Source organism: Daucus carota, chromosome 4, assembly GCF_001625215.2.
Source record: "Daucus carota subsp. sativus chromosome 4, DH1 v3.0, whole genome shotgun sequence".
Classification (NCBI taxonomy): domain Eukaryota; kingdom Viridiplantae; phylum Streptophyta; class Magnoliopsida; order Apiales; family Apiaceae; genus Daucus; species Daucus carota.
Window position 1 is genome coordinate 37,889,894 of NC_030384.2, and position 23,530 is coordinate 37,913,423.

Consider the following 23,530-nt stretch of genomic DNA (forward strand, 5'->3'; position numbering starts at 1 on the left):
AACTAATTTTGTTTTGAATAAATAACAATTAACTTTATTTTATATTATATGTTTAGAATTCTTTGTTTATATATTTTTAATAGTTAGTAGATTAGTATTAAAATTATCATTATTACCTATACATTCTTATGTTAGTATTTTATTATAAATTTAATTGTTATTTTTTTAAGTTTTTTTATTGATTTCAATCAATTTTTTTTGTGAATAGTTAATATATAATTTTTATTCTTGTCACATATTATATATTATAAGTATTATTTATTTTTTGTGTTATATAAAATATATTTAAATTTAATTTATTTAACAAAAATATAAAATGCTATTTAGACAATGTATGTTTTTAAACGTTTATGCTAAATATTTTTGTATTTTCTCGATCCTTCCTGCTTTCTAGCTGCATGGTTTGCTGTTTATATTGTTTCTCTCTTTTACTTTAACAAGGCTGTGTAATTTTGTAAAGGACTTCGTGGTTAGGGTGATATCTATGTACTTAAAGAGAATATATAATAAATATTATTCTCTTTTATGTGGTATATATAACATATAAATATTATTCTTTGTAAAGTATATAAATATTATTCTCTTTTATGGGGTATATATACCACATAAATATTATTCTCTTTTAAATTAATTTAAAACTTAAAACAAGAAAAATGTCTAAAAAATATACATTGTCTAAGTAGCATTTTATATTTTTGTTAAATAAATTAATTTTAAATATAATTTATATAACACAAAAAATAAATAATACTTATAATATATAATATGTGACAAGAATAAAAATTATATATTAACTATTCACAAAAAAAAATTAGTCAATCAATAAAAAAACTTTAAAAAAATAATTAAATTTATAATAAAATACTAACATAAGAATGTATAGTTAATAATGATAATTTTAATAATAATCTACTAACTATTAAAAATATATAAACAAAGAATTCTAAACATATAATATAAAATAAAGTTAATTGTTATTTATTCAAAACAAAATTAGTTTAATCATAATAATCATCTAAATCCATAAATTTAAAAAGGAGAGTATAATTTATTTTTTTGGAGAAGGAGAGACCTAGGGTTTCTGTGTTGTCCGCTGTTATTAACCGCGGATAGCCCTGTGTGTCCGCGTAAGAAACACGCGGAAAGATATAGTGTCCGCGGTTATTTACCGCGGATACTTAAAAAGTTTTTCTTTTGTCCCAGCCGTTGGATCGTCGATCCAACGGCTGGGACACAGTGTGTTGGGTAAATGTTCCCTGACAATCACTTGTCAGGGAACAGGACCCTTTTTTGTTTTGTTTTAAACTTGAGCTCATTCTTTGAGTAATTGGATGTTGTACAAAATAATGATGGCTTCGACTTTGCGCTTGTTAAAAAATCATACTTTTTAGAAAAAAAAAATCTAAATAAAAGTTTAATATCTCTATTTTTATTTAGAAAAAAAATTAAAAAAATAATATATAAAATATGTTGTTTTTTTCATCTCAAGGCCCCTATTTATTTTGGAATGGAGGAAGTATATAATAATCTAAGTGCTTGTTTGGTTGACATCTAGATATGTGGGAAGCAGAAATTCCTAGAAAGTGGTATTTGATGAAACTGTTTGGTTGACATTACTCGAGGAAATGTAAGTTCCTTGGAATTTTAAATGCCTACAAAACATAGGAAGTTATTGACCTAGACCCCCCTTGGTAACTTGCACTTCCCATAGGAAGTTAAAACCTATTTATCAACCAAACACAAATTTTAACTTCCCATTTATTATAATTTCCATAATAATTTCAAATTACATAGGATTTAACTTTCTATTGGTAACCAAACAAGCACTAAATAAATATGTAAATATACATTTCGTTTCTGTCAATATTATTTTGAAGTATTTGAAAACTCATTTACTTTTTATCACACTACTAGCTTATAACCAGTGTCATGCACGGGTGATTTATAATATTCGTAATTTTTACCGTCTATGTTGCGAATTTAATTGAAATATAAATTGATCATATCGATCGAATTTTTAAATATTTTGACTTGATTGATAATAAAAAAAGTTTATTAAAACACGTTATATAGGAGACCCGTAGAATAATAATAATATAGTATAGTATGGTATTAATATATAGTATAAGTGTGAGGGTGATATTACTTTTAAAGTAAAAATGTTGACTATTTAAAAATAACATTAATGTATTTAGTTAAAACATATCAGCGATTGTATATAAATAATTACATATATAATGTAATTTTTTTATATGTATATATTTTTTTGATAAGCAATATCGATAACATAAATAAAACGGAAGCTGAAAATCAGTTTTTTAGTTAGATACTGAAAAAGATAATATATTTTAGTTAAAAAGGATAGTTTGCTATATTGTTTAATATTATTTTTAGAAAATCAAGTCTTTCTAGCTAAATAATATAATAATATATAATAATTTTAGTTAAAAAGGATAATTTATTATAATTCGGTTACAGACAGACTAAAATTTTAATATTTCGGCTTTAATAGTAAATCGATACCTAGATTTTGATATAGGTGAGAACACCTCGGTGACGACTGTCCTATAGTTTTGCGTTTACTTTTTACCACTTGAGCTGCTCTTAACACATAAAATTATTTACTATCAGGTTTTTTTAATTTAATTTATTCAACTAAAACTGAAATACCCATTTGGCATATCTTATCCCCGCACAATGTAATCAATAATCATTTCTCAATTGTTTCTCAATTGCATGACTTACAATATTCTTTTTTTATTAGGAATGGTGATGATAATTCAACAATTATTTTCAAACTAAAAAGCGATAACCTAAAATTATTGTGAGAAAAGAATTCACATGCCACAAAAATCAAAAATAATATCCACATAAAAGGACTGAACAAATATTCACGACGACATTTATTAATGTCGGATAATCATTATTTTCAATTTTGAAAAAAAAACGCCAAATAATGTGACATTTTATTTTTACATTGGCAAAATCCTATACAAAGCAACCCGCTGCATCGTATAGTGTATATAGACGACGAAGTCTTTGAAATTCTCTATAATTCAGAGATAGTTCATGAAGCAAAATACAAACTCGATTTGGATTCTCTTTTCGGATTTTTCCAGTTGGGCTCGGCTTATTGGGCCACTTATGAATTAAAAAGTAAATTTCATAAGCACGTAATGTCCAAATCCGACATCCTAAACTTGAGACATGGCTTGAACAATGCATAAATGGAGTTGAACCTAACAAATTCGAGTTTCAATAGAATTTAGCTCCAAAATAACTAATTTTTTCAAATCCTTCTCAATTTAGAATATTTATTCCCCGTAATGAATAATAAAATTTATTAAATAAACTCAAATATGTGTATAATATAATTAAATATGAGAATAAATTCGTAGAATATATAATATATGTTATCGCTGAAATTAAGCCGTGGTTTAAAACCTAACGCTACAGTGTTGTTTTCAATCTTTCCAATTTTGACGAGAGCTTGTGTGGAATCGAGATACAATTAATTAATTTTACCATTTCTTTCATGACTATCATACTTGACCAGAATCCTTGCACCGTACCTACTACTAATTTTTTTTGAGTTATGGAGATGCGACTCCCTCAACTCCGTGAACCTGGTTTACCGGATGATACTGCACTCGAAAGAACAGTGCTCTCTTTGCCCTTGCTCTTTCAGATATCGTGCTAATGTTTACGTTTGGTCACATTTATTTATTACTTTGGTCGGTACATACTAATAATGGAGTATATATTATGTTATGTGAGTACTAGGCAGTCTCTATATTGATGAAGCAATGCTAATTTATAATCTTGTACAGAGTTGAGATGCAAAGTTCCTCAAAATATATCCAGAGCTCCGGCCCATCCCTCTGCAACAAGAAGAAGATATGGAACAATTAAAGGTCCTGGAGAATGGATACAGGATGAAGAGGTGTTTTCATTAGGATACATCCATTCTCTCGATATCTTCATATAATATCCCTTCTCTTTTATGTTTCACCAAGAATCTGATATGCATATGCATGTTTTCTTTGTTAGCTCCTTTGTTAAAGGTACATTAACTCACCTTTGGGTTCTGGAATGAAAAAACAAATTCTTTAGTCCTTGTTGCTTGCAGATTTCAAGTTCAAATTCTTTTGGAGATGCTCATGTTGGGGATTGTTCCTTTCGGTGGAGCCTGTATCACCCTTCAGTATGGTCGATTGAACCTAGGGACAGAGCTGTGAGACAGGTTTGGACCAATAAGATTGCAGAAGATGTAGGGTACTCTGGGATCAAATTCAGGACTTCTGAAGCATATATGAAAGTTCCTTCTTTAGAGTACGAATACACTGAAACTGAAAAGATCAATAAGTTATGCCCAAAGAAAGCTTCAACAGGGGAGAGAAAATTCTCTAGTCTCTTATGTTTAGTGACATGTTGCTTCTCTGGCTCAGTAATTTCTATAATGTATTTAAGAAGAACTTCTATCCATTTCATCTCTGAATAATGTTGGTTTCTTCTCTTTTAATAGTAATAAATGCACTTTTCATTAAAAAAACTCCTAACAACGACTCCCAAATATAAATATAAATAAGATCAAAATTACTCTTATTTGAGACTCGGGGAGCCTGGTAATAATACTAAAAAATGTCTGCTTCACCTGTGTCAAAAGAACGAAGATTTTGTTGAAATCAAATTGTAACTACCAGTCAATCAAAAGATCTCCCAGTCTAACTACTTTTATTGTTGGTTAAACAAAACCTTGAAGTGGATGAAAACTTTGATCTTTGGTATTATAAAAAGGAACTATATATTCAGGGAAGAAATAAAGTTAGCCAGCCATGAAATCTATAAATTTAGTTTTGAGCATGTTTGTGCGTGTTTTTTTGTGGGAGATATATTAATTGGAAAATGTGAAATACACAAATTGTTTTCAATTTTTTTGTCAAATTTTAATTGATATTGTATTATTAATTTTACTCACACTAATAATAATAAGGACCTCCTATATGTAAATAAATTATTTAACTAAAATTAAATATGCGCCTGTCAGGTTATCTGAAAAAATGTAGTAATTTAATAATTAATTTTTATTTTCAAAAATTACTTTATAATTTGGTTAAAACACTTTTTCTATTTAACTTATTCTTTTTGTAATTTTATTTTCATAAATTTATAATAATTTTTGCTTCTATATTTTCAATAAGGAGCTGCACAATTATAAAATTTTCAACAAAAAATTATTTTTTTTATTTTTCACCAACTAAATAATGTACTTTTCAATAAAGATATCAAATATTCAATAAAATGTCAAATATAAAATTGAAACTGAAAATTAGATCTAGATTTCAGCGATGCAGCAAACACAGAACAATATAATACGTGTGACATGTGATTACCGTGATTGATACTCATAATTTATATAAAAACTGTACAGAGATTCATGTATATATAGAGTTAAGCATACAGAGCTTATGAACTTGACAATTTGAATAATTGTACTGAATTGTGTTCAGTTTGAAACTGAATCCAATGTCGATCTCCACATCTTCATCATCATCTTCAAGCAAATCATGGATCGTGCACAGCCTTCTCGTCGGAGCTGCGATGGCGGTTGCCGCCGGTGCTTATCTCCGGCGAGGTAATCGATTCAGGAGCCGCGTGGTCGGGATTATACCCGCCAGGTACGCTTCCTCGCGCTTCGAGGGCAAGCCGCTCGTTGAAATCCTCGGCAAGCCCATGATCCAGGTCCGGCCCACTTGCTATTTCTACACCTCAATTATTACTATCTATATTTGTTGTTTAGTTAAACCCTTGTTGTGATCGCGTAAATGTAATGAATAATGATCGTCGTCTTGTCATAGTGAGAGTGTTGGATATGGTTTAGGAAATGTAGTTTAGTTTGGTACACATAGGCTTCAATCGGACTAATAAGATTTTAACAAAATAATTGTAATTGCTAGTTTAGTTGTAACTTGTCTGGGTAATTTTAGAGGTTAAGTAAATTCGTTCTAACCAGGTCCGGCTCATGTTGTATGAGGGCCCTGTTTATGTATAAAATGTATAAAAATTAAGACCCTTCTAAAATAAGAATAGAAAGTTGTTTATCATATGTATACAATTTTAGGGCCCTCGGCAAACAGAGGCTGTGCTGATGATCACTTTGAACACCTTAAAAACCGACCCCGGCCTAACCATAAACAACCATTAATCCATTAATAAGCAAAAGAACTGGACTTAATAAAAGGAGCAGAAGGATCTTTAAGCATTACAAGCATTACTATGATACTGAATGTAAGTTACAGCTGGCCGCTTTCTAGTTTCTCTATATAACTGATTTACTTACCCCTTTCGATGCTCTTATACAGAGAACATGGGAACGTGCAAACTTGGCGACAATGCTGGACCATGTTGGTAAATCGCTGACCTCTATTGATCTGTTCTTGTTAAATGCATTTAGGCATAATTCTTGAGACTGACTTGATGTTTTCTATTAGTTCACCATCTCTATGCTATAAAGATAGTATGGTCTCTTTCCTTGGTACACAAACCTATTGATTTTATAGTAAACTTCATAGTTTCTTTGGTGCACTCTGCATAAGCTTTTGGTCTTTTGGCTCTCCGAGTCAAGATAGGTTGCTTCCCGTAATATGTATTTTTTTTCCCACTTGAAAGCAGAGTCAGTGCTTGTATGGTAATATAATAATGTTAGGCTGACACGTATGGAAACTGCTCTAAACTTTATAGAAATTGTTAACTTGATCTTTTCCCTCCCCTCTACTGTATTATTTCTATTTTTATGTAAATGCTCATTCAGTTATTCCCTATTGTAGTTGTTGCCACGGATGATGAAAAAATCGCTACTTGTTGTCGAGGATTTGGTGCTGATGTCATAATGACATCTGAATCTTGTCGAAATGGTAAAGGATAGTCCATTATCGTAATTTCCCACTGGTTTCAGAATTTATGTTGCATGTTAGTAAGTATTTTGCACTATTATCTGTTCCAGGTACTGAGCGATGTAATGAAGCACTTCAAAAACTTAAAAAAAAGTATGATGTTGTTGTCAATATACAAGGGGATGAACCACTCATTGAACCTGAAATAATTGATGGGATTGTTAAAGCATTGCAGGTTAATTTGTTATATTGGGAATTATGCCATTTTTATAAACTGTGAGATAGATTATACTTTTAATCAGCTTAATATGTAAAGATGATTGTAGAGTACTGACATCAAGTTGTCGTTTGAAGGTGTAGAAAAATATTAGTACCAAAATGAACTTATTTTCCTGCCTTTTCTGCATTACAAGTTGCTTACCTTTCGATTTATATTATATTGTTTAGGCTGCTCCTGATGCAGTGTTTAGCACTGCTGTGACATCTTTAGCACCCGAAGATGCTTTTGATCCGAATCGTGTGAAATGTGTGGTGGATAACAGTGGTTATGCAATTTATTTTTCACGAGGATTGATTCCTTATAACAAGTCAGTATATATGCTTTTTTACACAGACTCTTGACTTCAGATAAACCCTTTTGTCCTTTAATGTCTTGCTGAATGTATTTACCTTTTGGATGTAGGTCAGGGAAAGTCAATCCGAAATTTCCGTACTTGCTTCACCTTGGAATTCAGGTACTTCGATATTCTTGTTCTGTATTACTAGGCAGTCTCTATATTGATGAAGCAATGCTAAGTTTTTAATCTTGTACAGAGTTTTGATACAAAGTTCCTCAAAATATATCCAGAGCTCCCGCCCACCCCTCTGCAACTAGAAGAAGACCTGGAACAATTAAAAGTCCTGGAGAATGGATACAAGATGAAGGTGTGTTTCTCATTAGGATACATCCACTCTCGATATCTTCATATTATATCCCTTCTCTTCTATGTTTCACCAAGAATCTGATATGCATGTTTTCTTTGTTAGCACCTTTGCTAAAGGTAGATTTAACTCTTTTTTTAGATTGCAAACAATACAGATACCAAAACTTTTAGTACAGATTTGATAATATATGTGATATCCTACTTTCTGTACACGTAGATATTTTCTCAATATAATTTAATAACATTCAGTTTATTATTTGGGTTGCCCAGTTTTTTAGTCTCTCATCTGATATGTTTCTCCACCTAATTCTTTTGTTTTGGCATACTAAGAGATGGTGTGTGGAAAGTTATTGCTAGTGCCTAACTGTTTGCTAGAAAGGGAGTTGTTCATTATTAGCTCCCCAAAGCATGTTAGTTTTTTTATGCCATTAAGAAGTTATATCTTTATAAAAGAGCAGTCCTATATTTTAAAGTACCGGGACTCATATTACATAAGGTTAAATTGCAATCATACGTATATAAGAATAGGATGACAATTTATGTAGGTATAATAGCTGTGAAGTGGAAAGAAGAGAGATAGAGGATATCATTTTAAATGATGTTACAGTAATGAATGTGTCAACATTCATATATTAACTACTTTTCCTTGCAGGTGATAAAAGTTGACCACAATGCCCATGGTGTTGACACCCCAGAAGATGTTGAAAAGATTGAACGATATATGCGTGAGAGAAATTTGTCTTAGTCCTGCAGGGTACAAGCAGTTTATAGAATATAGTCTTGGAAGGAGGTGAGTATTTTGCATTTGAATTAGTAAACTCTCTCTTAGAAATGTGATGTTTTGCTTTTTCCAGGAAGTAGTTGAATATCTTTACGTACTCCATTCATTCATTTGATTCTTGTTCTTTTATTTTACTTTTGGGGGTTTCATAGTGTGACAGAACTTAGACATTTGTGACCTTTTAGTGGTCTTCATACCTAATCTTGTAACATCCTTGGAGGACTGAGGAGTGTGTTATTAATTTAATGAGAAAGTGCAACCATTAATTACATAAGTTTAGCCTATATATTGTACGTGATAATGTTACTTACTGATTCCAAGTACATAAGATAATATGATCAACACCATCTAGCAAGAAGAATACATTGGAAGGTTTTGAGCGAGTAGTGGGACTGGTGTAATCCACTGTATTAAATGTCATTTTTAAAAAATTCGAGAAGTATTATTAGAACAAATTTACATGTTACTCTCCAAGCCACACACTATCTTCTAGTTATGGTCATGTATTTTCTAGTTATGATTTGCTGGTTGATAGTATCTTGAATACCATTAATAATAAGTGAAGGTTGTGATAGTGAAACTTAAAAGTTATACAAACACAAGAAGTCGATATATTTTTTAAATTGGCCAAGAAATACACTAAGTTTGTGAATGCATTTGAATTGCACATATGCTCAACTTATGTTGCTATAAGCTGAACCTCAGTTTTGAAGAGAAGCAAGGAAAGGTTATGGGAGTCGACAGAAAAATAAATGAAGCCTCCAGGAGAGGGAATCACAGATGATCCAAAACTCCTCCCAACTATGCAGTGCCATAGCAGTCCATATAATGAGTCAAACTCCTTCAGAAAATTAATAGAAGTCATTAGAAGATTTTATAATTTTAACGGTAGTCTATCAACCAATATGGAGGCACTCACTTGAGTATAGCCATGTATAAGTGTGAATCTGTAAGCAAGCACTTAAGTGTGTGTAATTCAATAGTACCTTTTTGAGGGAACGAGCAAGGAGTGAAGGAGGGAAGGGCTGGGGGAGCAATTGGTTGTATCATGCAGAAGTGAATAGGTGAAACAGAGAGCATGGTCCTGCATAGAATGAGGCATGTTACCTGATATTAATCTCATAGTCGTCCTTATTGCCAAGACATTTGGTTTTAACTTATTGCCGGTGTCTTGATCTTCTCCTTCATCATCCACTTCTGTTAAACTAGGTAGTTTCTTTTCTCGTCTGCATAGCATTAACAACTGCTTATGCTTCCTCATGATTTTTCTTCAGAGTCTTCTTCCTCTCCATGTAGGTCGTTACAATCTTTTCAGCTTCTATATGTGTAACTATGTGGGTAAGATAGCTAAGATATCAAGATTCGGGCTGTCGTCGGGGACGGGGTTGAATTATGATCTATGAGTATTTAGACAGATTGTGAATGTGGAATGGCTGGACGGCAGCATGGCATTTATATGTGTATATTTGAATGTTGACTGAGTAGGTGGGTGTAGAATAATGTACCAGAAAAGGATAGGAAATATGAGTCCTTATATTACCTGTTTGCATTGTTAGAACACTGTTAATCAAGTAGTGACGTGACAGAGGCAAACAAGAACTAGAACCAATTACAAGTTGCAGATTTGGTTTTGCATCTTGTTTGATATTCTTTTTAGGACGCAGCTTCTGATTTTTGGTAACTATTTGCTCGAATTCTCGATAGGATTGTGAACCTAACTTCGGCTCTCTTGTTTGCAGGATGTTCTTTCCCAGTGTCTGGTTTTGTCAGCAAAAGTTTTTGGCACGAGCTCATACTACATTGATTCTTCTATCCGTATTAGGGTGTTGGTAATATGGATTCAGAAATTTTATAATGTTCCAACGCTTTGTAATTCGAAAGATGGTTTGGTATATTCTTCTTTTTTATGTATTAATCTATGCTGGTAAATTTCTTTCTCCTTGTGAAATTGTGAATTTGCCATATTTTCTTGGCTATATTGTTTATAGTTGTTTGATACAATACGGGTGTCTTTTTTTAATTATATATATATAAAGCTATAAGTGTGCTTCAGGCAAAAAAAAAAGCTATAAGTGTGCTTCTAATTATAACAGAAAAACTGAGTAATTCTGAACTATTATAAATCTTACCTGTACATAATTTGATTATGGAGGACAACAATTATTTAAAAAAACTAAAACTATGCCCTTGACTTTAATTATTATGATTTTTCTTACATTATTATTAGTTAGACCTTATTTCAAAAATCTTTGATTAATTAAAAAATATTTTATTGATTACATTCTTGATTTGAATAAATGATTTATCGAAAAAGTATCGATTCAGATTTGAATAAACTATTAAATTTCATAAATAACAAGACAAATCAAATAGCTGCCCCAAGTTATACTCCCCCATCCCACCAGATTTTTTACGAAGGATTGTATTTAAATTTCTATCATTGTTTGTTCAAAAGAAAGGAGAAAATATTTCTCTCTCCAAAAATGTTATTATAACCAGAAATCTATCATCTACAATCTGCCCTATACAATATACTTTACAAAGCTCAAGATTCCCATCTTTCTGGGAACCATTTCTATTTACTATATTTTACAATAATTTTCGAATACAAAGCAACATATACAGATAAAACTACAAAAAAATGGTCAGTCCAGCTCATTGTCGGCCGGCATCCCATTGGACCATGTAATTGAAATTTCAAGTGTTCGCGAGGATCGTTCCTTGTGGCTACCATGGCTGAGGCTAAACGAACCACTATATACTCCTTCACTTACCACTCTGTCAATTTGTATCATCAGTCTCCCTAGAGTCGTCTGTAAATAAGCACAGGTATACAAGTAAATAGAAAGAATAGTATATACTGCAGCATCTGTACAGCAAAGAAATTGCATTGTCTGCTGCTATTATCGGCATAATGAAAAACTGATGCAGTACGAATAGCTGGCTTCTAGTAAATTGTAACAACATAAACCTACTGCATTATGTTTTAATTGCAAAGTGAATTACCTTTACGAATGTGCTTCTGCTTTTGCAAACAATTTGCAATTTCTGTCCCCTTGGGGGTACATCAAACGACCACATAAAACCTTGGTTCCATTGTGGAGAGGTGCTGTTGTAGATTATCTGGTATTAAGAGACATCAAAGTTAAGGGGCTATATAGAATTTGAAATATTGTGCCAGCAAATTTTATGATATAATGACACATTGGCATGGAATTCATAGTATTAAAAAAAGAAAGAATTTGAAATATTACGCCAGCAAAATTATATGATATGACACATTGGCATGGATTTCATTATATTCAAAAAAAAAAAATTGAACAAAGAAAAAAACCTTGGTTTGCTGGGGAGGACCATTGCCTATCATTAGCCGACAAAAAGCATTTGTTCCACCAAGAATCTGTCTTAAATTGTTTGCTCGTTCAATGGTGACAGTCAAGCAACCTGGTAAGCTATGCAAAAGGTTGTCTGCTCTCTCATGAAGACTTGGTGGACTGGTTTTCAGAAGCATTTGAAGAACAGGAATAGCTTCTGCCGCCACTGTTGCCTGAGAATTTGAAACATCTACTGACATGCTGGACCATGAATCTTTCAACAGACATAGGGAGTTTAAAGCATAATCTTGGGCAACCTCACTACCAGATTTTAGTGCTGCTATCAGGTGGGGAATACATAGTGTAGCTGCTTCAGACACATGAAGCTTAGGAAAGTTGGAGAAGATGACATTTATGGTTTTCAAAATCTGTATATTAATAGTTGCCACAGACCACAATTCTTTCTCTAATGCAGCTGCATGTCAATACGGAAAACAATGTAAGAATAAGATCAATACATGAAGACAATACACTTGCATATAAACAAAAAACGATGATAGCATTCTGGGTGTAAAGCTTTGAAGAAACAGTATTAAGTAGGAGCACATTGTGCGTGCCAGGCAGCAAGATATTATAACACATGATATCCAATTTCATATACTAACTAGATGATAAAGAAACAAACATATCAGCAAATCCCACTAATGTAAAGTCAAGGCAAAGCCACAAACTAAGGTCGGCCCTTGGATTTGGTCCCTCTACAAATGGATGATACTAAATTGTTCATCAAATTTTGTTTGTTGTATTCTGATTTCTGAACTACCCTTAATAGTCAAAATTTAAATCCAACATTCATCTGTCTGTTTGTCCAGGCAAAATATAATCTAATGAAGTATACAACAAAATGTTGAAACATATTCTACAGGTGCTTGTGTTTTATATGCAAAATTGCAATGACATAGTACCTCTTTTGATATAATAGCATGTGAAGAAAATTGCATCAGAACTCATAAAAGACGAACCATAATCATCTAAACAATTGAACTACTAGAATCAGCAAGTTACCAGTCAGAGATCTGATGAGCTCATTTGATACATATTCTTGAAGTGTGTGACTAGAGAATAGAATATTGATTAGCACTGCTGCCTGTGCAGCAACATCCGGGCTAGGAGCTAATAACATTTCCTGGATTACTAATAATCCACCTGCTTCTGCAACCGCTCGCCTATTAGTTCTGCTATGCGTGACGAAATTTTGCAATGCACAAATTGCCACCATTTTCAATTCATCTGTTATCTGATCTTCAAGCAAATTTACCAGAGCACGACATGCGCAAACTGCATCGCTGCCTCTGGCAAGTGCTTCATGCTGTGACAGATCACCGAGAGCAAGAGCTACAAGAAGCCTACCTGACTGTGATCTAGTTTGGGGATCTAACAGGTACTGTGCCAGAGGAGCTACTGCATACTTGCACACCTTCATCTCACGTATTCTCACATTGTTGAATAGAGCTTCAAGTAGCCTCCCAGAGGTGTCCTCACATCGATGAGATCTTAATAAGTCAACTAGAGCATCAACTGCACCGGCTTCAGCCATCAGTTCACCAGAAGAAGGTTCATTTTTCTCACTAAAAACAAGTGCACGAAGTGCCATGGACACAGTGCTATCTGAGCTTGAGAGCAACATCTTTACAAGAACTACTAGAGGTACCCTAGAGTAGTAATCAGCATCAAAATTTAACAGATTGGACAGAACCGATGCAGCTGATTCCCACAATGCATGAGACGGTTGAGGATCATCTTGAATGATAACCTTTGCAAGCTGAAGTATACCCCCAGCTTCAGCGAGGGCCTTTGGCCAGATTAGAGAAAGATTTTCCAAAGCTTTTATTGCTGTTTCCTGTAAGTTTAGGATTCCAGTTCCTGCTAGATGCACAAGAGGAATAATTGCGTTTTTTGTCGTTATGTCTTGCTGAAAATGCTCCTGTGCAAGCAGATGGGAGAGCAGCTCAGTACCAAGTTGCTGAATTGCTTGAGATGGGGATTCTAGAAAGGACAATAAAGGTTCAATTACTTCACTAGGAGTAAGTTTTAAAATGTCAAGGCTTTGTGGTTTCTCCAAGATATTCACGAGTGCTTGCAGGGCACTGTGTTGCCCCCATAAACTAAAATCCGGACGAAGCAATAGTATAAAGAGAGGCTTAACAATTTTTGCAGCACTAGTACTTTTAGCTATGGTACTACAATTTGTCAAGATTCGGAAAAGTTCAGCGATTGTAGAACATAGTGAACTAGGCGCACTAGGAACTAGTAAGAGACAATTCTCAATCACCCCAGCTTCGACAATATCCAATTTGCATGGAGTTTTATCTTTTCCCAGTCGAATGAGAACAGATATGCTTGCTTCAATAAGCCGACTATTTGAGCCTGAGACCAGACTGACAAGAAGATCGAGAAGATCACAACCTGCTGCAAGTTCCACATTATGCTCATCATCTAACAGTCTCTCTAGAGCACAAACACCAGCTTCCACTGCTGTATCGATATCAGATCGCATAAGGAGTATGAGAGGCTCCATGCATTTAGAAGCAATTGGCATTGCTCTGATACTTGAACTACCAAATAATACAAAGCAAAGTTCTGCAGCATTGGTCTTAAATTCTGTCGCCGAGTTGGAAGAGAGTATTCTGTATAAGGTCTCAAGTGCATTTACTTCTACACAAGACAATAAAGCAGATCTAGATGAATCTCCAGAAGTCAACTTAATCAATGAGAGGAGAGCAACATGTTGCTCACTCTCTAACCCGACATTCAGCAGGTCGATCAACGGTTGAACGGCATGCACAGCCAATTCAGAGTTTCTGATGTTCTCAGCATTTAATAATTCATTAAGAGCCCTAGCAGCACTAAACCTGGAACTTCTTGAACCGAATCGCAGAACAGCAATAAGCTCATTCCCGGAGCTAATTGCAGCTTCATATCGAAGAATTTCATGATTGCTAAACAATATTCTCAACAGCTCAGACAACATGCTCTCGACTGAATCTTGAGGGCTCAGTGAGAGATATTTTGTCAAAGCATCTAGTGCTCCAGCTTCAGCCATTAATAATTTGTTTGCATCACTTCCTTCTGCAATACGAGTCATGAGATGAATCGAAAATTGAGAAGCCCCAGGTCTATCTGGCATTGGTCTCAAAAGATCCACCAGCAACGGGATAGTCTTGCGTGCTGTGGAACCAGCTCTGACATCTTCAAGTTCAAATATGCAATTTAAAACAACTTGATCAGGGTTTAGAACCAAACTGAATTCTTCAGACAAAGCAACAAGATTGGGCATATCTAATTCAACAAAACCAATCATATTAATCAACCGCACAATTACTCCCGAATTTGCAACAGCAAGTTTTGAAACCTTGTCTCCATTACAAACAATACTAGCGATTGCTTGGGCTGCAAAATATTTGTCAATCACTTCATCGGATTCTAGAAGGACAGAAAGTGATGGTATGATGTGCAAAGTGGCAGGCGATGAAACAACACTCGCATCCTGGAATAATGTGGCCATGAGAAGGGCACTTATCCATATACCCTCACTATCCTCCGAAGCTGCCTGTCATAGATAGAAAATTTTAGTTATATGAGCAAAAATATTTGGTGATACACAAATTCCAAACATCATAACAGAATCCAATAGACATGCATTGCTTTCCACAAATTTGTTAACATACTAAGATCCATGACAAGCTCATTTCAAACAAACTGCTATTAAAATCGATATGCACCCTAATCTAGCACAACAAATCCATGCTTCCTGGCCTATAACATAATCCATTTTTGTTTAAGGTGTCAGATAAAATCACAACAAATTGACTATCAAGATAAATGCCTTTGTGGAGATGGATGAATTGTTGATCAATCAGACAATTGATCTGTGATACTTAACTCCTTACACAAAAATAAAAATAAAAATACTCCTACTATAACAGAAACAAAATCTATTATAATAGCCTAATAGGTAAAATTTGATGTATATATTATAACCCTCCTCCCTCTGTATGTGTGCGCGAACATATATTATGTACACATGCTTACTAGTTTGTTGGCATGACACTTTTTCAGACGTTGTATACAATAAATATCATCCTTGATCCATATCAGTTGGACGGACAATGTAAGGGACAAGGTTGTTTGTTGTGGACTGCGGAAAAATGTTGATCAGTTAATAAACCTCAAATCCAGAATAAACTAATCATGGGATCTTTCTCCTGTTATCGCTATTCTGAGAACTATAAAAATCAACTGTTATTTGCCTTGACTTGGTATTGGTTTAGATGGTGAAGGTGGTGAATGTCTGAAACCAGTGGTGCCGGATTAGATACATTTATCCTATCTTTTAAATTTTTGTCTATACCATGCAGATCTAGGGTAATACTGAAGATGAAGAAGAAGATTATCAATTCTAATTTTTCTTTACTTCAGTATCAAGATTGGCTGTGGTGATGGCAGGTCCCAGACTTGTTGAAGTCTTTTTTGGTAATCCATGTTACATGTGTTATCTGTCCGATGAAGTTCACCACCTTGATGTAAATTGATACATACCTTTAGCTGACATGTATATAACATCTAGTTTTTTTAAAAAAAAAATTGATTTTGTCTGTAGAAAAGGAAATCACAAAGATAAATAGTTAACATAAGTTAAAAAAATGTTCAGAATCTGTTGATTGGATCTTCTTGTGTAGTATGGAATTTTTGTAGCAGGGTTTTCGATATTTGGGTGGCACAAAACAAGTTGTTTCCCGAAAACAAGGGAATGGGCTAAATAATACATAATTTCATTATATCACCATAGTGCAACTTGACCATGCAAGTAAATTCATTTTAGCAACTATGTGAATCAGATGGACATGTTGAATGTGATACCTATTAAGTACCTCGAGTCCAGGAATAGCTAGGCCTCCGAGCCATAAAAGCACTTAACATGTTCAAATCATCTCCACCTATGTCTTCTCTATTAGGCTGAATCCATATTCATACTATTTTATTTAATGTCATATTCTTTCTTGTTTGATCACAAATCCATCATAGTATGTGCATTTCCTATGTGCTCATAATCTTATTGATATATTGTTTCCTGTTTATACTTCATTTTGGTTCCTTGGGTGTTATTGTCTTTAAAATTTAGTTTACAATCCTAAATTTGTTAAGCTGTTTAAATTGATTGTAGGTAAATGCAATAGCTTTTGACCCCTAGACTGGAGACACTAAAGACTTCCACGGAACTGCCACATTATGAAAGCAAGAAACAACTTAACAAATCTGAAAAATGAAACATTTATGCACTTGATGAACACCTGATTCCAAAAAAAAATTGTATAAAAAAAAACCAATAATTCCCCCCCTTGGGTAATTCAGTAAACGAGTTTCCTACTTAAAATCTACAAGCAATGCTTCATATATATAATCAACATATCATTCATGATCAGCAATAAAGTTCTAAAGGTCTGTTATAGAAGTTTAGGGATATGGTATAAAGAATGAAAGTGAAGATTGATTCAGTGACGGTAAACTAAACATTTGCATCATGGCCTGACCTGGGGACTGGCAGTATAATGTGCAAGCTTTTCAGAAAGTGCCTCAAGCCCACCAGCTTCAACTACAAGCTTCTTGTTTTTGACGTGATAGGAAGATATAATGGATAGCAACCACAAGGCTGCAGTACCACCCAAAATAATGGCTGGATCAGGAATTTCAAAATCATCGGCTTCTTGGAAGGGAGGTTTCTCTGTAGAACCTCTAGGAGTTGCAACTTCAATTTCTAAAGAATGACAACCAGAATTTCTCCTTGTCATCTCTACTAACGCATATACAAATGGCATTAAATATCCTGATGCAAAAAGTGCATCAATTGTATTGCTTTTACGTTCTTTAGCGGCAGAAATCAGTAACGCAGTCCCTCCAACTCTCACTTCTAAACAGGTAGACTTAATTATCCTTTTAGCCAGTGAAGCAATTGATCTTGAATTTGCAACCAGAGAGTTACCTAGAAGAGCTGGATGGTCTGCGCATAGTCTAGATAAAATTTCAATTGCCTTATCTTGCACTGAAGATCTTCCATCAGCCAGGCAGCGCACAAGAGGGTCTAAGTTTGATGGAACCTCTGCAAGGGCAGTCCATGGAGGGAAACCCAAGTTTCCACTCTGTTTTGTCCTGAAAATAAGTGCAACTACTTCTAAAGACTCTGCAGCTTCATTCAATTTCATATCCATTTCCTTCAAGGAACTAACAATTTCAAGAACAGTTGAGCGACATTGAGCACTATCTTTGAGTACATCACAGACTGGAAAATGCCTTAGTAACTGGAGAAGGGCACGTGAAGCACTTTTCTTACCTTCCAAACTTCCATTAATCAGGACTCTTATCAATGCTGACACAACATCTTCTGCTAGTGCTGCTGCTGCTATCTGCGGATCAGATAAAAGATTGGCCAACGCAGCCACAGCAGTCTCTGCAGCAGCAATAAAAGAGTTTTTTGCTAACTTTATGAGGGGTTTAACATTTCCTTCAGCAATAGGAAACATCTTGTTCCTAGACTTAGCCTTGATCGGACGAATAAGACGACCCAAAGTGCGTGCAGATTCGGCTGCAATAAAATGAGTCTTGCTATTCAGAAGCTTCATGCAAGGATTCACTACTTCATCCATTGCAAGAGTATTACATATATCTTGTCGGCTGCTAAAAAGATCAGCCAAGACAGAGGCTGCATACCCTTGGGTCTCCTCGTCTGAAGAATGAAGAACCTGGACAAGTGATCTCAGTCCTTTATTAGCAGCAGCTTCTTTGTCTACCAGGTCCCTTTGCGATGCCATAGCCAGTACATGACCAAGAACTTTGATTACATAAACCTTTGAGTTTGGAGGCTCTTCTTGTAGTAAAGCTAATAATTGATTAATTGTGGGAGAATCAGCTACACGTATAATTTTTGTTAAAGCCTTTGCTGATGCTTCCTGTCCCCCTGGTCCACCATTTTTTAGAACCCACAAGAATGACGAAATAGCTCCTGCACTTTCAACACATTCACAGATGTCTTCACTGTGACAACATAAATTCCATAAAATATGAGCCGAGTCCTCCCTTGCCTTTTCGGATCCCAATTCTAGCAGCTGGACGAGTGGAGGAATCCCACCAGCAGCGGTAATCGCCCACTTGCTCTCATCAACTTGGTCAGAGAGGACTGCAAGCATACCAACCGCATATTCCTGATTTTGCTCACTAGATAAGCCCAGTTGTGAAACAAGTAACTGAATTCCATCTCTTTTACCAATGGCTTCCCAGATGTCAATTCCATCACAGCATATGCTTATCAAAGAGAGAATTAAAGAATCCTGAATATCATCAACAGCATTTGTTATGAGTCCAATCAAAAGCCTTTTAGAGTGTGGTTGCTCAATAGTTCTTGAAAGAAAGGTATTTTCATACAGGCTGGCCATAGCCTCGAGAACACACTCCCGAACAAGCTTATTATCAAGCGGCTTTAAAAGGAGCGTTAGAATGTTTTCAATTTTTTTTGGGTCAAATGAATCTTCTTCAGTGTCATATTTCTGCTCATAGATCATCAATAAATAAGCAAGTGTCCCGATTATATCAGCAATTGGAGCAGCAGAGCCTGGCGACTGGCACAGTTCCCCAAGATAAAGTATTAAAGAAGATATTCCGCCACAAGCATTAGCTAATGCTTGTGCTGCACGGACCTGAAGGACCTGGGCACCCTCTCCTTGCATACACTCTTTTGAAGGGGCAACCACAGCTCTAATGAGAAGTGGGACACCTTCTTCATCTATAACAGCTTTTTTAGCCTCAGTTGACTTCAAAGTGATAACCTCCAATGCATCAGCAGCACTTGCACGAGCAGAAATATTGTTTTCCTTGCCCAATAATCTCAACAAAGCTCTTATGACTCCAGAATCAATTATTTTAGGTATGCTATCACTGTAGGCAATCAGTAGGCGGGACAATAGAGAAGCTGCATTTGACTGAGCAACATCATTGCTAGACGAAAGAAGTCCTACAATTACATTCACTCCTCCAGCCTCGAGTGTTGCTCTCCAGAATACATCTTTATCACTGCATAGATTTCTTAAAGCCCCAGTAACAAACCCTTCCACAACTTTGTCTGTTTTGTTACAGGGCTTTAGCTGCTCCCACAAAGCCGGTACTACCCCTTCTATAGTAAATATTTTCGTTCCTACATGATCATCCAAAAGTGCAACTGCTGAAACTACATAGATAGCCTCTGCTGCAGCCTTCCTTGCCTCAAATGATTCCGACTTTAATAGAGAGAGTAGGGGGGGAACGCATCCGCCAAGAAGCACCTTCAATCGCATATCTTCATCTTTGCACAGTATACTCAATATTGTAGCAACATTTACTTTTGATACAGGGGTGCCGCTCCGCAAAATAGATATAAATAATGGCATTGCTTGAGCATGTGAGCCAATAAGAGTTCGTGCTTCCTTCCTTGCCTTGGTAATACCAAGCAATCTAGTTGTAATAAGTTCTTTCTCCAGTGGTGAAGATTTGTTCGCATGAAGCTGTTCAACAAGCTTAGCAACCCTTGATATTATACCATCCGGATCATCCAAACTTGTACTTCCATCTGATTTCCTGAGTGTAAAAAGGTGGCCATGCAGTGGGAGAATCAGTTTAGAACCTACTATAGTCAATGGCAATAATAAGTTTACAAAGCATACTCCTTTATGAGTTGAAAATCATCAAAGGAATCTAGATTCTAATATAAAAGATTCAGTATATCTTAAGCTTCTAACTGAAGCCTAGTGAAGAGAGTCTGTGTTACCATTTGTTCGAAATTTTGAACACTTTAGAGCAATGTGATCTGCTCAAACTAAGTACAACATGAAGGTAATCATTGATATAACATACTATTAAGTATCTAAAAAGTTGACTACAATCGAACTCCAAGAGTGTAGAGGAGAAATCTCACTAACCTATTCTCTTGAGTGGATGATGATTCAAGCATTCTTAGCACCGGGGCGGGAAACTTCGCCAATTTACCAAGACTGCACTTTAGCACTCGTCCAGTCTCTAGTCCTGCAATTTGCAAAAAGTCAATCATGATACGCCACTTAGGCACTAGCATAATGCAGTAGTATATAATAGTAGTACAGAGTAACTGTACATGATAACTCAAACAAAGAACTGAAATCCTGCCAAAACCCGATTGATCAGTACATTCCAAGCATGTCATTATGCTATTTCTGTAGAGTTGATAATAGACGGACCAGATGGCTAGTATTTCAGTGGAGATGATGATAGACAGACCAGAAGGCTAGTTGTATTATAATAATCAGTTAACATCTATATGTGATTGTGTTCAACTACAAACTTGCTAAATATCGAGATGCACTAAAAGTGAAAGTAGTATTTACCACATATTACGCCTATTTAAAAAGAATATTAATATGGACGACAGAGGATAAGCTCTTAAGTCTTAACCACTGAGCTATCCAGCCGTGCTCAAAAGAAGAATATTAACATGGTTTACAATAATAGATTGTAAGTGATTTGTTGTATAAACATTGTATTTTGATTGATATAAATAGTTGTATTGTAAACACAATTATTCTATATATTTTTGTTCTACCAAATTCTAGTAAATGTCGCTGTTATTTTTTATGCATTCTGTGCCGATGTTGGTGAATTCTGACAGGTTTGTAGGCTAGTATAATTGAAATGTTTCTTGTTGACTAAAAATCACAGCAAAACCTACCAAGCCCATACTAAAGAGAGCCGTTCGCATGGATCTTGGGTAATGCTAGTTATAGTAAGTTACTACCAAGACTGAATTTTTCACTTCTACCTAATTAGCAGGTCCTATGCCACAACTTGATAATTATGATCCACACCATAATCAAGGTCACACTCTACTGAACAAGCTTATTGTTACTTGAGAGATATTAAAATATGCACATCCAAATTACCTTAACCAATTAAGTGGTTGTAAATTCCTCCAAAATCCCGTCCTTCAAACCAAACCCAATTCTTTCATTACAATTCAAGAGTAACCCACATTGAAGAATCCCCAGCTACCGCTAACTTTGCATCAACAACGAAGAAGCAAGCTCAAACCAGTAAATTTCCTACAAAATTCAAGAACCAAAAAACACTTAAAAAGCCTCAAAACCCAGTAAGTATCCAAATCACAAACACAACAAATATATGCACACATTATCCAAAAGATTAAACAATGAGGAAATAGTATAATACCCAACCCAATCCAAACCCCCATTACATAAAATCAAACAAATAGCATAAACAAAAGATGAGATCAAGAACCATGTTAAAAAAATGCAATTTTTCTCATGGCCCACCAAATAAAAAAACAAAATCTCATGAAATTCATACATAATCAAACACACGTATAAACATATACATACACGTAATGTGTGTATACAAAAATGACAATACCTTGAAATAGTAGACTCTGGGGAAGAAGAACATAGAGGGTTGAGAAGGATTGATTGCAGAAAACGAAAGGGGAGAAAATAAATAAATTAGTAATTAGTGTGTTTTTTCTTAAAAAAATTGGTGTCTATTTTTACATGCTTGCTCTGTTTGTTTGGCATGTTGATTTGATGATGGGACAAGCTACAGAGAAAACAGGCGAAACAATCGTTTGCAGTACTGTAATAAAAGGACCACTCGGTCGGTAACAAAGTTTGTTTCGATGAGTGGGGTCATTGGCTTTTTCGAGATTATAATAATTGAATTATTATCTCCTTTATTTTTATACAGTTTTTTTATTATTATTGTATATAATATTTTTTTAGAATATAATTTAATTATTTATTTTTAAATTTTTTTATTTAAAATTAATATTTAAAACAAAAATTATTATGTAAGAGTTTCAAAGTATGCCTCGATTAAACATATACTCCCTCCGTCCCAGCCATTTGTATACAAATGGTTGGGACACGGAGACCAAGAAATTGAGTAAAAAATGAGTAAAGTTAGATGAAAAGTAGGTATAGTGGTGGGACCCATTTATATTTAATAATAGATTTGAGATAGTGGAGGAAAGTAGTGGGTGTAATAGTGTTTATATTATTATAGAATGAAGATAGTGGAAGAAAGTAGTTGGTGAAATGATATTTTATATTATAAAAGTTTGCTACTTTTAGAATGTATACAATTGATGGGACGTCCCAAAAAAGAAACTGTATACAATTCATTGGGACGGAGGGAGTACTCCCTTTGTCCTTCTCATTTCTTTGCGTTAGCTTTTAGTACGCTTTTTAAAGCTTATTTATATTATAATTCTATAATATGTATTTAAAATATATTTTTTCTAGAATAAAAGTTTGATGCTTAAATTCTTATTCAAAAGAAAATGATTTCATCCTTTCTATTTTATATCAAAGTATTTCGAAATACATCAATTTTTTTATTATTCAAAAGAAGAAAATTTTAAAAAAAATTATGAAACTATACTTCATAAAAGGCTCAAAATACGTGCAAACCGTGAACGTAAACCGGAGAGATGGAGGGAGTACTAGATTGGGATAGAGTGAGTATCTTATATTATAGTTTATATATTTAAATTAT

General features: G+C 34.4%; 2 protein-coding genes across 3 annotated transcripts; one reads left to right on the top strand and one right to left on the bottom strand.

The window, feature by feature from the left end:
• Positions 1–5,342: 5,342 nt before the first annotated feature.
• On the top strand, positions 5,343–10,598 carry LOC108216233 (3-deoxy-manno-octulosonate cytidylyltransferase, mitochondrial). The gene is made up of 9 exons (XM_017388934.2): positions 5,343–5,742; positions 6,363–6,408; positions 6,828–6,914; positions 7,004–7,128; positions 7,341–7,480; positions 7,576–7,627; positions 7,707–7,817; positions 8,469–8,606; positions 10,337–10,598. Exons 1-8 carry the CDS (start codon positions 5,527–5,529, stop codon positions 8,559–8,561), a joined length of 870 nt encoding a protein of 289 aa, XP_017244423.1. The 5' UTR covers positions 5,343–5,526; the 3' UTR covers positions 8,562–8,606; positions 10,337–10,598.
• Positions 10,599–11,017: 419 nt separating this feature from the next.
• On the bottom strand, positions 11,018–22,594 carry LOC108218882 (protein CELLULOSE SYNTHASE INTERACTIVE 3). 2 transcript variants are annotated; one of them, XM_017392034.2, is made up of 8 exons: positions 22,394–22,594; positions 21,907–22,065; positions 20,914–21,016; positions 17,503–20,572; positions 12,977–15,521; positions 11,932–12,386; positions 11,604–11,720; positions 11,018–11,410 (listed from the first exon to the last, which is right to left on the bottom strand). In XM_017392034.2, exons 3-8 carry the CDS (start codon positions 20,943–20,945, stop codon positions 11,243–11,245), a joined length of 6,387 nt encoding a protein of 2,128 aa, XP_017247523.1. In that variant the 5' UTR covers positions 20,946–21,016; positions 21,907–22,065; positions 22,394–22,594; the 3' UTR covers positions 11,018–11,242. The 2 variants fall into 2 exon arrangements, with proteins under 2 accessions (XP_017247523.1, XP_063947433.1); XM_064091363.1 differs by lacking the exon at positions 22,394–22,594 and adding an exon at positions 22,193–22,306.
• Positions 22,595–23,530: the final 936 nt, after the last annotated feature.

Excerpts from the sequence above, each read along its gene's own strand:
- LOC108218882 (XM_017392034.2), bottom strand. The coding sequence starts at position 20,945 with ATGCTTGAATCATCATCCACTCAAGAGAATAG. Across the intron at positions 20,573-20,913 it reads TCATCCACTCAAGAGAATAG|GAAATCAGATGGAAGTACAA; the intron begins GTTAGTGAGATT and ends TTTTACACTCAG. Across the intron at positions 11,721-11,931 it reads GTCCTCCCCAGCAAACCAAG|ATAATCTACAACAGCACCTC; the intron begins GTTTTTTTCTTT and ends TCTTAATACCAG.
- LOC108216233 (XM_017388934.2), top strand. The coding sequence starts at position 5,527 with ATGTCGATCTCCACATCTTCATCATCATCTTCAAGCAAATCATGGATC. Across the intron at positions 5,743-6,362 it reads TCGGCAAGCCCATGATCCAG|AGAACATGGGAACGTGCAAA; the intron begins GTCCGGCCCACT and ends GCTCTTATACAG. Across the intron at positions 7,818-8,468 it reads AGAATGGATACAAGATGAAG|GTGATAAAAGTTGACCACAA; the intron begins GTGTGTTTCTCA and ends TTTTCCTTGCAG.